We start from the raw sequence: 15,997 nt of genomic DNA on the forward strand, positions 1-15,997 counted from the left end.
TTGGGAAGAAAAGGCTCAGTTAGTGTCCAGAAAAGAGTGACATTTATTTCCATCTGCTTTTAGCAAAGCCTTTCCAAAGGTACTAATTGCCTTTATTGTCATGCCAACCACGAGGCTGTGGTATGACTGCCTGAGATTTATTGTGTTCAGCCACAGCGCTCAGTGCAACCTGAAACAAGGACTGTTTGTGATTTAATTAATTTATATCCTGCTTATCTGCTTCCTGCACAGATCTTGTTCCACCTCTTTTTTCCCCAAGATAGATTACACAAAACATTGAGAGAGATAATGAGAAGGCTTAATTAGCACTGTCATCAGCCAACAATGTTGTTCTATTCCAGAGCACAAAGATGTTCTTTGGTACTCAGGACAAAAAATGGGAATTGCAGAATATACATATTCTCTATGTTGAAGTGTAACAGTGAATTGAAGCCCTCTCTACCTTCTCAACCAGGGGGCCCAGGACAAACTTTTCTCCAACTTCTCAACTCTTTTTTTACCGTTGCAAGTAGGAGTTTGGGCCAGCTCGTGGTAAAAACACCTGCACTTCATTGCAACCTGACTAAACATAGACACTGCTACTCTCTACCAATATAATTTTTTTTTCCTGTGGGGAATCCTTAGGGATGTTCACTATCTTCAGTTTTGAATTAATGTCTTCTGGAGGGGAAAAATGCTATGTGTTCTATGTAAGCTTGTGAAACCTGTTTGTTATTCAATGTGAAAGGTATTTGAATGGGTTGTAACTAAAATGATTGACAGACAAGTATATGCAAGGATGAGACTTTTCTTTCTTTTTTCTCTAAATTTGTGTTTCCAGGCATTTCAGTCAAGGTAGATTTCAGTGAGGGGCAGAGGTGTCTGTCATGGTGAAATGAAGTGTTATTATGATGTTTTAAAATACTGAATAACAGTTCCACATGTGAGTTGGATAAACTATAGGTACAATAGCAGTGTATAATAATGTTGATAAACTACTGACTTCCCATCACTGCCCTAACAATGTATTAGCTTCCTTCCTCATCACAAGGTATAGGAAGTAGGATTTCCACTCTTACTTTTACAAAGTGTATTTTTGCCAGAACTTTTGCCAGTTATGTCCTTTTCAGAAACTCCAGAAAAAAGATAGGTGCCTCCTCACTCCTCATCATGTCTCTAATATTTTACACTACAACAGCCTTTGAATGCCAGGGTACTTTTAAGTATCTTTATCTCTGAGAGTTAGCATTGTCACACTTTGTTTGCATTAAAAAAGTCGGCATAGTCCAGATAAGGCTGGGGTAAATCAGGGTCAACAAATGGAACATGTTTAGCAAAACGGAGAGGTTTTGGTAGTAAGTGGTAATGCAGAAAGCATTTTTGGCTAATTTGGCTAATGGGCCTTGGTCTTTAGAGGAACAAAATAACAGTTGCAGTTAGTATGTGTTCTGAAAGGAAAACATGAGTTATTGAGAAATTAAGTATTTGGTTTGTTTAAATTCACTGCCATAGCTTGAAATTCTATTCCATATTGTGTAAATAGTAGAGGTTTTTATAGACAGGCTTTTCTCACCCATGATCCAACTGAAGAACACTGGTGTAGATTCCAAAGTGAGGTAAATTGTGGTAAGTTATTTTGGCCAAGGATAAGTGAAGCTTGCCCAGACCACATATCCCTTTCATGAAGTGTAAAAGAGGTTACACTGAATAAATAGTTCTGCATGTCAACAAGTGAGGTTTCCAGTGGTGAAAAAATAGCTATCAGTAGATACCTACAACATAAATAGGAATTTTCATGTTTAGAGTATGCCAGACAAATCTTGACCACTGCAGGAGATCTTAAAACACATATACAATTCTTTATGTTTTTGTAATTTTTTCTTCCTGATATTTATGTATTTTTTAATTAATGGATAGCCCTCTTCAAACTAATTCCATAAGCAACCAAGTATCATTCTTTAGAAGGAGACTCTAGTCCAGGTTTACCACCAGCATTAGTTTTGACATGCAGCTTATATTTTCCCTTTGGTCTGTTAGGGTTTTTTCTTTTCCTTTTGTTTTGATTTTTTTCCTTTTTTTTTTTTTTAAGTACCTTATTGGCTACAAGTCTGTGTTTTTTTATTTTTCTGACATCCCCTTAGAAGCTTTACCATTTCTGACATTCTGTCTCAGAACTCAAATGACAACTTTGCTTACTTCGCTCACTCCTTAAATCACAGACTGATAGTGTGGAATGTGTCCAGTCGTTGCATAAAGGAAACCAGGATGAAAGGCCAAGGGGACCCGAGTAAAACTCACTTACATGCTCAGGTGGGAAACAGGCATCTCAACACCCAGTGTGCTGCTGGGTGAGAACACAGTGGCAGCAGTATGACCTTGTGCAGAACCTGATGTCACCTCAGAGAGCCTCCCCGTTCACGTCAGCTTCCTTTGAGTGAGGTTTGCTGTCATCGTTGTTCTGCCTTACCTGATGGATTTGCAGCTCTGCAGAGAAGAGTAGGAAACGAGTAGTAACAGGTTGGATCGCTCTTTTAGGTAACTGTTTGCTGGACCAGCCGAGGAAGCACATCGTGGGCCCCGAGGAGCTGCCGGGACAAACGTACGACGCCATTCGTCAGTGCAAGCTGGCGTTCGGGCCCGAGTACACCGTGTGTCCCGGGATGGACGTGTGCTCTCGCCTCTGGTGTGCCGTGGTGCGCCAAGGGCAGATGGTCTGTCTGACTAAGAAGCTCCCTGCTGTCGAGGGAACGCCGTGTGGAAAAGGAAGGATCTGCCTCCAAGGAAAATGTGTTGACAAAACCAAGAAGAAATACTACTCGGTAAGTTACCGGCTGTGACCCTAGGGGATTTTAAAAGGCGTGATCCTCAAATTGCTGATTTTTGTGGGAGTGAAAGGAACTTTCTGGAAGTCAGATTGAAAGCTGCCTTATTTTTTTAGCGTGTAATTGGATTGTTATTGGCGAGGGATATAGGAAAAATGCTGCTGAGGTTCAGGAAGCATGTTTTCTTCTTGAAGTATGAAAACCTTCTTTCCAGGAAAACTGGGAGCATCCTTTCAGAATAGATGATATGCCCATTCAGTAAATCAGTTATCAGGACATAGGTCTCTGGGCTTCTTGGCCATGGAGTGCAAGATAAATTAAATCCGTAAATTTAATTTACATCCCTCACCTGAAAGCCCCAGGACCCTAATTGCAGTGAAGGAAAAGGTTGATGAAGTTAATACAAAATATAATTTCTGGAGCAGAGAAGTTTGTACCTCCAGTGACAGAGTCTCCTCTGTCCACTGTGCATCTGAAGGCTCACGAGAACTGTCAGTTCAGATACTTCTAAATTTACTGGGTAGAGAGTAGCCCCACAGAACAGGTGTGGACTTGTAGAGCTTTGTGAAAATATTTGCAAACTAGGAGAACCATTCAAATCAAGCTATGGCCCTTATAACACCCTGTTTTACAGATTTATAGACTTCTACATGCTATTGCAATACTGTTTCTAGGTAGCCAATTTAGCAGAGTTGACAACTCCATCTCTTGCCAGTAATTCAAAGCAATGCCTACACATCACAATAATTGGATTTAATTAATCATAGATTAGCTTTATGAACATATTCTGGGAGCCAGACCCCTTGAAGCCAGTTTAAAGGGCCCTTTTGGTAGGAAAAGCAAAATAAAGGAGAGCAGCACATGAGACTTTGGGCGTTCTTTCTGCTGCATCGGTGTCTTCCATGGAACAGTGTGAAGGCAGCTGTGTGGAGCAAGGCCTAGTATTGCCTTTGCCAAATGAGTTGTTGTCAAGGTACAGATAAAAGACAGAAATTAACTCTGCTGGGAGAAAGAAGGCTCCTGAGACCTGTTACCCCTGATTAAAATGACCAAAGAATTGCCTTCAGTGAGGAAAATATTAGCAGCGACTTTGAGATGTCACAACTTCATTCGCACTTGGATGATGAACTTACCTGCTACTGTTTCTTACGTTCCAGGCTTCAAGCCACGGTAACTGGGGCTCCTGGGGGCCTTGGGGGCAGTGCTCCCGTACCTGTGGTGGAGGAGTTCAGTTTGCTTATCGTCACTGCAACAACCCAGCTCCCAGAAACAACGGGCGGTACTGCACAGGCAAGAGGGCCATCTACCGCTCCTGCAACGTCGCTCCCTGCCCCGCCAACGGTGAGTGCCTTCGTGCTCCAGCCTGTCTGTTCATAGACAGTAAATACTGAATATCTGCTGTAGAAGGACACAGCAAAGGTCCAGAGTTTCCTCAAAATGTATTTACTAAAGCAAGACATTAATCATTAATACAGTATCGTAATTATTCACCCACGTCCCCCCCAGATGCCTTAGAGAAAGGACACATGAATGAAAAAAGATTTTCAGTCCTGGAAAATGAAATGTAGTGCAAATTTTAGGCCTTTAATGCTTATTATGCCATAGGAAGATTTCCAAGCTAAAACAGTTGAAGGACTGGAGGGCCAGTTCTAAGTAGAGAAGTGACGTGATGTATCTTAAAAATTATGTAAAGAAGAAATTGAAATAATAGATGGACATAATGATATTTGCAGCGTAGTCTGAAATAGCCACTAATGATGTGAATAATTCTGCAGCTAAGTCTTTTCGACAAGAGCAGTGTGAAGCAAGGAATGGCTATCAGTCTGATGCAAAGGGTGTCAAGACATTTGTTGAATGGGTCCCCAAGTATGCTGGAGTACTTCCCGGAGATGTCTGCAAGCTCACCTGCCGAGCCAAAGGAACTGGCTATTATGTGGTGTTTTCTCAGAAGGTAATGGCAACTCCAGTCATGATTTCATGCTCCAGTGCAGAAGTGTCCTGTATCTAAAAATCTTTCCCTTCATCCATGGAAAAGAAGTTAATCCTATGATTCAGAGATTTCACTGTGTGATTAGATTTAGTGGTTTGATCCACTGGTTATACATTACGACCAGAACTGGCCTCTAAAATGAGATGAGTTTTTCCACATCTCAGTATGTGGATTCATGAAAAATATGAGCCTCTTAGTGCTCTCTGCACTAGTTTGTTCTCAGAAGTGGCTAAAGAGGTTTCTGCCTGGAGTTTTCCATTATTCTGGAATTTTAACCCTGAATTAGGTTTAGGGAGTCCAGAGTAAATCTTACAGAGTCAATTAACCTAGCCAAGTAGTATAGATGTGACTTGTGGTCAGTTTGTTCTGTCAGATGCCACTCAAACTGAAAGTTACCTGTCGCTGCTTTCAGCGCTTTACTAAATTGGTTTTGTGCTGGGGATGTTAGAGAAACTCAGTCTAGTCTGTCGGGCTCTCTGTTCTGAGTAGGTGACATACATAAGTAACTGTGTCCTGCCAGTTGGATCCAAAAAAGTGAGTCTTTTCTGTGGCAGTTTTAACTGAGGCTCATTTGTTTGATTGCCCAGGTCACTGATGGTACTGAATGTCGACCGTACAGTAACTCAGTCTGTGTGCGAGGAAAATGCATCCGGACTGGTTGCGACGGCATCATTGGCTCAAAGCTCCAGTATGACAAATGTGGGGTGTGTGGAGGAGACAACTCCAGCTGCACAAAAGTCATGGGCACCTTTACCAAAAAGAGGTATTGCTCTCAAGTATTGCTAAATGTATCCTGTGCAAATAATAACTCTGCTAATGTGCTGTTTTCTGTATGTCTCTCAACACAATTTGCTTTCATATGAAGATTGGGGGAAAAAGTACATTGCCTGTGCTATACTGCACTTTCCAGATATGTACAGCTGGCTCTTAGCATTACCCTGAAACTGGCAAATCATCAACTGGCAAAACACTGTACCAAGTTCATTTCTGATACAAAGTGCCAGTGATGCGGGTGAGCACCCCGTTAATGGGAAGCCTGCCTAGAATAAGGCATAGCAAGTCATCCTACTTGCTAATCTTGCTGTGTCAGATGGATTGTGGTTCCTAGAGGAGGGAGAAAAAGTAAGAGAAGAATGAATCAGAAAATTTTTGGGATCAGAATTATCTCCGTATCTCTGAAATTTTGCATTTTCCAGATGTTGTTGCATTAGCAAGTTATGCCCTGAGAATGTTTTTTCATCTCATCTATTTTGAATGACAGTGAGGGCATTCCATGTGATTTTGTGACACACATTCCATGTATAACTAATGGAGAGAAGCAGACAGCTGTAAACATCCTTAATAGCTGAGAGGGATTATACCCTGAAATCACCTTTTCAACTGCTGAGTATGTGTGGAGTTTAGATAACTAGATGAGATACCAGAAGTAAACATTGGCTTAAGTGTGACTATATCCCTTCATGTCCATTGGCATAATATCAATCTCAAGATGGATTTTTTTAAGTCAAAATATTTATAGCAGTTATCCATTTTTTTCTGTCAGAGTTCACCTTTTAACTGTAATAAAACTTAACGCGTTAAGTGAAATAAAAGGAACGGCCCTCATGGTTTTCCCTCACCACGTTGAGGGGGCAGTAGGCTTTGTACTGAGATACCAATGTCAAGTAAGTCTCCTTTATGTCTGGGCTCATTTTCCTCCCTCTCCAATTCTTAAGATTCATAGAAAAATGAGGATTTTAAATTATCATTCATATAGCTTCCAGGGTCTAAGAGGATTGCTGCAGATATCCAAATGTAGGAACTTTTAGTTGACAATTACCACTCAGAATCAGTGACTGCATTGGTGTAATAACTTTATATATAAACTTGATTTTGTTTTATATCTTCCAAATTCTTACATAGCATATCGAAAGCTACCAGAAGTTGAAATATGACTCCTGAAATGACCTTTTATTTCTATGCATTTCAACATAGAGATTAATAGCAGTCAAAAATGGCTTTGAGAGTGAATTTATTCTAAAAGTAAACATAACTAATCTTCTTCCTGCTAAACCAATGATTGCTCACCTAACAGTGCCAAAACACCTCTGCCAGAAGGAATGACTTTCCATACAAATTAGCAACTATATAAACTAAATCTTTTCCAGTTTGTAAATATTGAAATGCTTGTGATGTCTGAATGAAGACAGCGGGAGATACACTTCATATGATTCAGTAATAATCCTTATGCTGGGATCCAGCCTCCAGCAGAAGTGTTCAAGGGACTCCATGAATTTCAGTGAGGCCAGATTTGTAGAAGTGATATACTTGGAAATTGAGAGGTTTATTATAATTATTCCTGTGAAGTTCCCATCTTACACCTCAAATCACACCTCTAAGTGACATGAGACTGGCCAGAGGGTAAAATATAAATTCAACCTCGATGCATTTTAAAACATTACCCCTTTTGGAAAGTCATAATTAACCAGTCACAAGTATCTTCTAACTGGATTTTGATTGGATTTTGGACTGACGAGGATTTATTTTTACTGGAAATGTTGTTTGAGACTATTCTTTTATGCAAGTAATTGACTTTAAAATAAACCCCTCATTAATATAGTGAAATCTTAATTGTCTGTAAACAGTTTTTACAGTTGTGTATGAAAAGGCAGTGGCTGTAGTAGAATTGTCTTTCCTCCACTGAAAAATAGCAGCTCATGTGTTGCTGTCCATTATAAATCAAACTGTAGCAATCTGTACATTAAGTGTACAGCAAAACTTAAATGCACAAGTATTTCCCATTGCAGACAATTACCATAACAACATTTGTTTGTACTTCTTTTTTATTCAAAGCAGGCAAAACATAATCTTCTGGGAAACTTGCTTCCTAAGCAAATTATCAGAAGTTGGGAAAGAGGAGAGTTAATCCTGCACATATTTCTTTGTGCACATGAAGTGTTACAGTTCTTTATGCAGACGACTTGAATTCTCCAGTACTGCTTTTAGTTTTTGAACAAATGATTTTGTAACCTTAATGACATGTTTTTACAGACTTATTCTGGCAACTGTTACGTAAAAATATTTGTGCAGTGCTGTAGAGCAGAGTCCCCTGCCTGGGTTTTGCACCATATCCCTTCAGCTTTATGGAGGTGCTAAATCAGTAGAGTTTTAGTCATTGTCCCATAACTGCTGGAAATAGCAGGGAAATAGCACAAGCATTTCATGTGTAGTATGTGCTGTCTGTACTCGTGCAGCTAGAAATTCTCAAAATTAGCAGTCTGTTCTTTGAACAATCTCAAAGGACAGCCCTTCACTTTTATATATTTTTAATGTATTTTCTCATTGAACCTTTCAGATATAGGATACTTGCAGTATGGTTTTATCACAGATTTAGAAATGAAAATATGTGTCCCAAACTCCAGCTGGTAGCTTATAGCTATGTATAGTCTTTACATTTTTTTCTGTGTATCAGTACAGTTAAAATAACATACTTGAGATAGTGACAAATTCCAGCACACTTGCACATTTTGAATGCTTGTCACTTTCGGTAAAAGAGTTTAATACCTTTTTCTAAATCTGAGTTCAGATATTCCATAAGTAGCAACAGAGAGAACTCTGTGATGATACAAATGAAACATTTGGGTGCCCCTCTTATTAGACAATTAATCTTTGGGTTTATGAGTTTCAGAGTAAACAAATTTTTTCTCAGTGATCAAGATTATTTTTAAATGTTCCCAAGGTACCTCTACCCAGCTGTTTCTCTGCTCATGCTTTCCTTAATCATCATTTTAGCAAAGACAGCAAGAAACAGCTGTAACCAATGCATATCTCATTATCTTTTCCTTGGCAGGCGACGCATGCATCGTATTTCGTATCTCCCACCCTTTGGTGAAATATATGAGCTATCTGTTATTTTTCATTCCTCTTGTATCTGACTTACATAAAATTGTTACTAAAGCTAAAGATTAAGCAATTTGAAAGAAGTGCAATAGAAATTTCTTCAAGAACATAAAGAACAACACAGTAGACCAAGAGTGGAACCTGGTCAAATTAATCTAAGATGAGCCTCAATCCAGATGGATTTAGGGCCTGAACTGAATGAAGCGAGATGTGTCATACCAATGACTTTGTGAGGCATTGCAGTAAGACTTGAGGCTTATTTCATGCTAGCTACTGAATGCTCTTCTTTCTCTCCCTGCATTCAGCAAGGGCTACACAGACGTAGTGAGGATCCCCGAAGGGGCAACCCACATCAAAGTTCGGCAGTTCAAGACTAAGGACCAGAGCAGGTTCACTGCCTACCTGGCCCTGAAGAAGAAAAACGGTGAGTACCTTGTCAATGGGAAATACATGATCTCTACTTCAGAAACAATCATCGACATCAACGGGACTGTCATGAACTACAGCGGATGGAGCCACAAAGACGATTTTTTGCATGCGATGGGACACTCGGCCACAAAGGAGATTCTGATTGTGCAGATACTGGCGACCGATCCAACGCAGCCCGTGGACGTCCGCTACAGTTTCTTCGTGCCAAAGAAACCCGGGCAAATGACTAACTCTGTCACCAGCAAAGTGACTCCGCAGCTCACGCAACCCCGCTGGGTTACGGGGCCGTGGCTCTCCTGTTCTCGAACGTGTGACACGGGATGGCACACCAGGACTGTCCAGTGCAAAGACGGGCATGGAAAACTAGCTAAGGGTTGTCTTCTCTCTCAGAGACCATCAGCATTTAAACAGTGCTTGTTGAAAAAGTGTTAACCTGTGGTTGTGATCTTCTTTAAAAGAGGTTTGATTAAGCCATTGCTGACATACTGGTATTAGGTCTGCCCAGACAGAGAGAAGCAAAGGCTTCAATGTACTTACATACAGTCTCAAATTATGGGCAGAATCTGCCTATTTGGACCAAATGAAGATGTGCACTGCTTTAAGTAATAGTAGGGTGATCTTAATATGTCAAAAAAACTAAGCATTAAAGTTGTTACAAGCCCTCTGTGTCTGCAAAAATGTAAACTAAAATAATGCAAAAGAAGAAGAACTAGTGAATGGAGGAGCCTGGGATATTTAAAGGTTACAGAATCATCTCCCCTTTTTCACCTACCTCTAATACAGTATGTCCTTAGAAAATGTCACATGTACCCATGATCCCACAGTAGCTTATTTTATACTGTTTTGTAAATATCTTTCATTCAGTATGTCACTTTATATGACATGGTTCTATTAAAAAGTGAAAAGAGAAACTACATAAGCAAAGTGATTGACCAAAGTATATCTGTAGCCCTTCTGGACTTGGTCCATTCTTCAAAAAGGGCCACAGATGTTTTACTGGAAAATGAAGAGCTTGCTGCTGGTTTTAAAAAGTAATACCTTTTGGTTTTGACAAAAGGAAATACATTTTCATGCTAGGAATTTCCTGACAGTATATCATTATTCTATGACAAATACTGTGTATCCACCAAGAAATTCTCAGAAGGAGCGTTGCAGCAGCTTGCAGACCAGGACACCCCTGGTGTACATTGCTCAAATACCAGGACCATCAGCAGCTCCTCGCCATGTGTGTGTCAGGCATGCACAGAAGGAGGATTTGGCTGCTAGGAGGAATTTGTGTACACTGTGCTTGTAAACCTTTCACTTAGTTCCAGCTGTGCCACAGCTTGGGGTCCTTGTTGTCGGTTAACAGTAGCTGCTAGCTGCTTCTTTCCATGAAACAAAGGCATACTGTATTTTGTAGAAACTAGTTAGAGAACCAAAAATTACAGGTAAGATAATCAAGTGTCTTCTAACTCAGATATTCAGAGGCTGTGTTCAGCTGCTTTCTCTGTTATTTTCTCTATGGCTTCCACCTTGAATCTTAACAATGTGTAATGTACCTACATCTTTTCAAGAGGCTATAAAGGTCAAAAAAACACAGCAAGCAGTTAATATTTTATCACTGTTTTGTCCATCATGTCTAACTCTGGTATTCATCTTACCAGCAAAAGTTTGTAACTGTTTGTCTTTTTTGATTGTTTTGTGTGTCTTTTGGGGTTTTTTAAATCTATAGAAGGCATTCATGTTTTGTATATCTACCACATTTGGGAGGAAGAGGGGTCACTAGAAAGTCAAACCACATCAGGATGTGGAGGACTTGTCCAATATCAATAAGACTGTTTCCACAGTACAGGCAGTAGCTGGTAATAGTTTTCATTGGCAGCAGTTCCTGAATCCCGTTATTGTCTGGTAGAAGTTCTGTTACTGAGGATGGACATTTCACCTTATGCAGGTGGAGGCCTGATAGCAATCCTGTTAAAATTGCTTCCTCTTATATCAGCAGGCTTTGAATTAAGCCCTGAGATAACAGGTAGCGAAAGAAACAGTTAAAAAATACTGATGGAAGTAGAATCCCATCTGTCTTTTATGCCTTTGTTCATCCACACAGGAGAGTCCAGGATCACAGGAGGATTTTCAGACAAGCCTCACAGCTGTAAGTCAGTGGTACTCGAGCACCTCAGGCTCTTCTGAAACTCCCATGAAATCAGGAGGGAGAACTTGTTGGAGTGTGTAGCAAGAAGGGCAAGTCTGACTCCAGGCTGACACAAACATGTTTTTGCAACTGTGGCATGTTTGTATGAACTCTTAGAAATCATGTGATGATTTCAAAACAGCATAGAGTTGCTACATCCACAACTGTGAAACCTGGAGAAGTATCTATTTTTGTACCTTGTTCTAAATAAACAGTAACAGGGGCAGGGCCTCCTCCTCTGTTAAATGGATCACCAACAAATGTTAGTAATCATCTTCAGCTTTCAAAACCGGTGTGGCCTTCTGCTTAGGAGTAGTCCCTATGCAAAATCGTGGGTCTTGAGGAGAACTCCCCATTAGATTAAATGGGATCAAGATTATGATCCCACCCTAAGAACTGAGAGGCTCTAAATATTTGCAGAGAGCCTTCTCTGCCTGTTAAAATAAGATTACTTTGAAATGCCTTATTTTCCTTTCAGGTAATCAGATTTCTGTACTTATCTATATATTACCCATGTTCCAGAACCTCTTGAAAAAGTCAATAACAAATAGAAACCATCATGAGAGGAAAAATCGGGAGATTTAATGTGTCTCAGCACAGACTTAACATTTGCCTCAGCATACAGCTGCTGCATTAAGTGGTATTTGTTTTTCCTACGTTTTTTCATAATAGAGACAGAATGTACAAGTATTTGTGTTTTCATGATGGTAATAATTTATTATATATTCAAAAGAATGAGTAAAGCTTTTGGATGCTATTTAGGCTCCAGAAGAGTAATACCATACGCGGGTATAAATTTAAAGCTTCCTTAGATCAAGAGTATCTTTTCCACTGAAAGAGTTTATTTATATAAATATAAATAAGTATGAGAACAAACCACTATAGTGACTTTACCCTTTTCACCAGTGTAGCAATGAAGCAAAGTATCATGAGCAAAGAGCAGCTGCCCTTCTATGGTGAGAGGGCAAAGGGGACAGACCAAGGCAGGACCCTAAAAGTGTAAGATAAACTAGATCAGCCTGCTGTAGTTAACACAGCCTGCTGTAGTTAACTTACTTTTTTAGGTGTTCTTGGTAGTCAGATTCCTATTCCAAACCTTCCTTCTGTCAGTCATGGCTGTCTCATGTGTAACTGATGAATGAAGAATTGGTGGAAGGTATCTGAGTTTGTCATGTCCACATCTGTTCCCAACTTAATTCTGTGTCACTCACTCTGTTACATCATTGTTTACATCGCTCCCCAGTGTTGCCAGGCTGGAGTCATAAAATGCACCTAGGGGATAGAAACCCAGAGTTTTGCTCTTGGCATATTAAGGAACAGTCCTCAGTTAAATTCACACTGACTTTGGGACACGCTTAGGGTGCCCTTAGGTGAATTTGGACCTCTAAGCTTTGGTGTTTTTTACAGTATCTGCTTTTCAAATAAGAGATTCTCATTAGGAAAAAGCCTGTCAACTTTGGTTTGACTGTATACAAGAAATTAAATTTAGCTGCCCTCCTGTGGAAACAGTTTTATCACAAGGGGGAGAGGGAATAATCTTGTGGAATAATAACAGCTGTTTAAAAAAGAAAAGGGCAACACAGCACTGAAAAAAATAAAGTAATTTATTGTTTTTACAACTGGTATGTGAATGGATGTAATGAATTTATTTATTCTTATTTAACAAAATACCAATTGTGCAAATTCTATATTTAAAATGTTTTCCTATCATCTCTGTCTCTCACTTTCTCGCTCTCTTTTAATTTATGCTTCAGATTTGTGTTGAAAGTATGCCTTGTGAGTTTACATAATATATGGCACTGGTTATTTTTTTTGTATGATTTTATTTAGAAAACTTTTTTCATGAAACAGGAGTATATGTGTATACATGTGTGCACACTGTATAGATGTATATTCTTTTTCTGCTACCATCTTTTACTTAGAGTAGGTTCTAGATTTGTAATTTTGTGACACCTTGTGCTCAAAGCTCCCTGTTACGCTTACACTTCAAAAATCTCTCAACTAGAGTGTCATAAAGGTCTGTGGACTGAAAAAAACCCATAATGGCTCCTGAAGAAGTCAGACAACAGATTTGCTTCGCTTAGACATGTGCAATTCGTGCTGCACACCTCAGACTGACCACCGAGGCTGGTGCTTCATTGAAGCAGGCACAGACTTTTAGTAACTGGGAGTCCTCTATATGTGAATGAAGTTCCTGAGTTGCCAGGGTGGCAAGTGAGTCTTCTCTCATGCAGCTTCTTACATTAAAGTGAAAACACTAAAGAGAAACTCTTGGGTGCCTCTTTAAGAAATAGCTTAAACAATGTATGATTTGGTTTATGAAGCCTGAACCATTATAGAAGGTACTTTTCCAGTGTTTTCACTGTTTATATACATATATAGATATGTATATATGGCTGTAAAAGTCAAAAGCCCAGTTTGGAATGCTTTTCAATATTTTACTTCATTGTATTCTAGCTCTTTGCACCACATCAGGAAAAGTTAGATACAAAAAAAGCTGGTAAAGCATGTTTCCATGAAAATAACAATATCTGTTTTACTTCCACTTTTCCTCCAGTTCAACTACTGCAGAACTCAAGGGAACTAGTATCAGGTCCAGTGTTAGGGGAAAAATGTGATACAGGCAAATGTACAGCTTTTCTGCGGTTTATTTAACAATACAAATGACTCCTGTAGCCACTTCACTGTAAAGGCAGCACTTCGGACTGCTTATAAGCAATTTCAAGCTGTTGAAAGTCCTCCTACCAGTGCCCACATTCACCTAAGTTAAATTCCAGCTCAGCCTCTCTGCACAGCCCCTGCTGCCACCCAGGCACTACCAAGGACCCAGGGCCGGCCACGAGGCTTTAAATGAATTAATGGTGGCCAGTGGGTGATGCTGCCTCACTCAAGACACAATCCAAAATGCCAGGGAGTGGCTACAAGCCGGGTCCTTGATGATCTTCAGGGCAGGCTTTAAATAGGATTTCTAGGGATGGCTCATTAACAATTGTGGGCTTTCAGCAATATGTTTAGGTGAATGTTTTTCCTCATGCCAATGAATGCCATGGTGTTCTTTGTCACTGAGGGAGGTGGAGCCTATGACAAGAGGCAAAATTAGATTCTCTGAGCATGGGCTGCCATTTTCAGGAAAAAAAGTTGCTTGGTTTGGAGGGGTTTGTTCCTTTTTTTAATTAAGTGATTAATTTTTATAGAGCTGCCAGAGTGCATCATTGCATTCATACTTGTTATTTGCAACATTTCCGAGAGGGTTTTTTCTGTGGGTACACTGATACTAACTTGTACGGTAAAGCTAATTCAACATCCTTGCTTTAAATAACATTGCAAATGCAGGTATTTCTGGTTTATCAGGTGTACCAGTAATGACTCTTAATGTAAGGGAAACTAGGTCCTCAGCTGGGACCCCAGAAGGTGGCTTTGGGCCTTAGAAGATTTTATCACAAGTGCAAGTTTTCAGTGACAGAGTGCAAAATTTGAAATGCCCGAACGCAGGTGAGTGGTGTAGGAGCTTCTCTCCAGGCATATCACACCAAACACCCCAGTACCACCCCGCTGCTCTGCACACTGCAGACTTAAACGTTGAAGACAAAACCCACAGCGTCGTTGGCTCTGGATGTTGTCTGTGGGGGCTCATGGTCACTGTAAGGACGGTAAAATCATCTCCACACACATCAGCCTGGCTTGGTCCATGTTGAAACTCATACATGGGCACATGTAGAGCTTCCCCTTGGCTAAATGCAAAGTGCATAGTTTTTGTGTGTGCATGTGTATGCTTGTGTATATATAAACATGTACATGTACATACATACAGAAGCAAGTTTTCGGGGTCTCCATTACTCCCACTCACGGGGGAAAAAAGTTACACTGGGTTTAGTTATATCTGTGTAAATTTAGAGTAACTTCATTACACCATTTGGCTTTGCAGGAGGTGCTTCAGACTTATACCACTGTAAGTGACAGCATAATTTTAATTTATAGTAACTGGTTTACACTATCATATGAACTGTGAAATCTTCAAATAGTTTATCATATGAAACATAGTGACAGTCAAGCATAAGTGCATTGTTAAAATCCCATCAGATACAGGAAATAATACGCTGAATTCAAGTTGGAGACAGTGTATACTCCTGTACAGCAATAAACCCCTTTAACCTGTATAGCCAGGTCATCTGCCCAGCACCAGATAAGATAAAATGAATGAGGTATTGTAGGAAGGACTAAGGGGAAAGCACAATGTTTGGTTTTGCTTAGTTTACTTCACGTGCCTCTTTATACACTGTTGGTGTCAGCATATTCTGGGAAGTGTCACTTTGTGCATTACAGATAACTTGGCTGAAGTACCAGTACCCCTTGTAAAAACAAGATGTGTCACAAAACTCTTTTTTCATCCTAGTATGTGTCCAACCGAAGAGTTAACATTTTTAGAGCACTACTATGTCAGCCAGTTTACATCCTAAAAATATGTTATGCAAAATAAAGATTCATTTGAACTGAATTGTACAAGGTCTACACTGTACTATGACACATTGAAGGCCAATATTTTGTTTTGTGAACTATTACATATGTATAATTTACCAGTTGTAATCTTGAAACATTTGATTCTGTGATTTCAGTAAAAGTAATAAATACAAACTGTATCATAGGTCCAAAATATTTGTTTATATGGTATATTCGGGGCAACTGTTTGCTGTTTGTGCCCCACTACAGACAGAAGAGCATAAAGAA

General features: G+C 39.8%; 1 protein-coding gene across 1 annotated transcript in view; it reads left to right on the top strand.

The window, feature by feature from the left end:
- Positions 1-15,909, top strand: part of ADAMTS5 (ADAM metallopeptidase with thrombospondin type 1 motif 5) — a 46,829-nt gene extending 30,920 nt beyond the window's left edge. The window contains exons 4-8 of the mRNA XM_032679289.1: positions 2,515-2,798; positions 3,959-4,142; positions 4,577-4,752; positions 5,379-5,554; positions 8,976-15,909. Coding sequence (XP_032535180.1) covers positions 2,515-2,798; positions 3,959-4,142; positions 4,577-4,752; positions 5,379-5,554; positions 8,976-9,531 — 1,376 coding nt within the window. The 3' untranslated portion in view covers positions 9,532-15,909. The remainder of the gene's footprint in view (positions 1-2,514; positions 2,799-3,958; positions 4,143-4,576; positions 4,753-5,378; positions 5,555-8,975) is intronic.
- Positions 15,910-15,997: the final 88 nt, after the last annotated feature.

This window comes from Chiroxiphia lanceolata, chromosome 2 (genome assembly GCF_009829145.1).
Source record: "Chiroxiphia lanceolata isolate bChiLan1 chromosome 2, bChiLan1.pri, whole genome shotgun sequence".
Taxonomy (NCBI): Eukaryota; Metazoa; Chordata; class Aves; order Passeriformes; family Pipridae; genus Chiroxiphia; species Chiroxiphia lanceolata.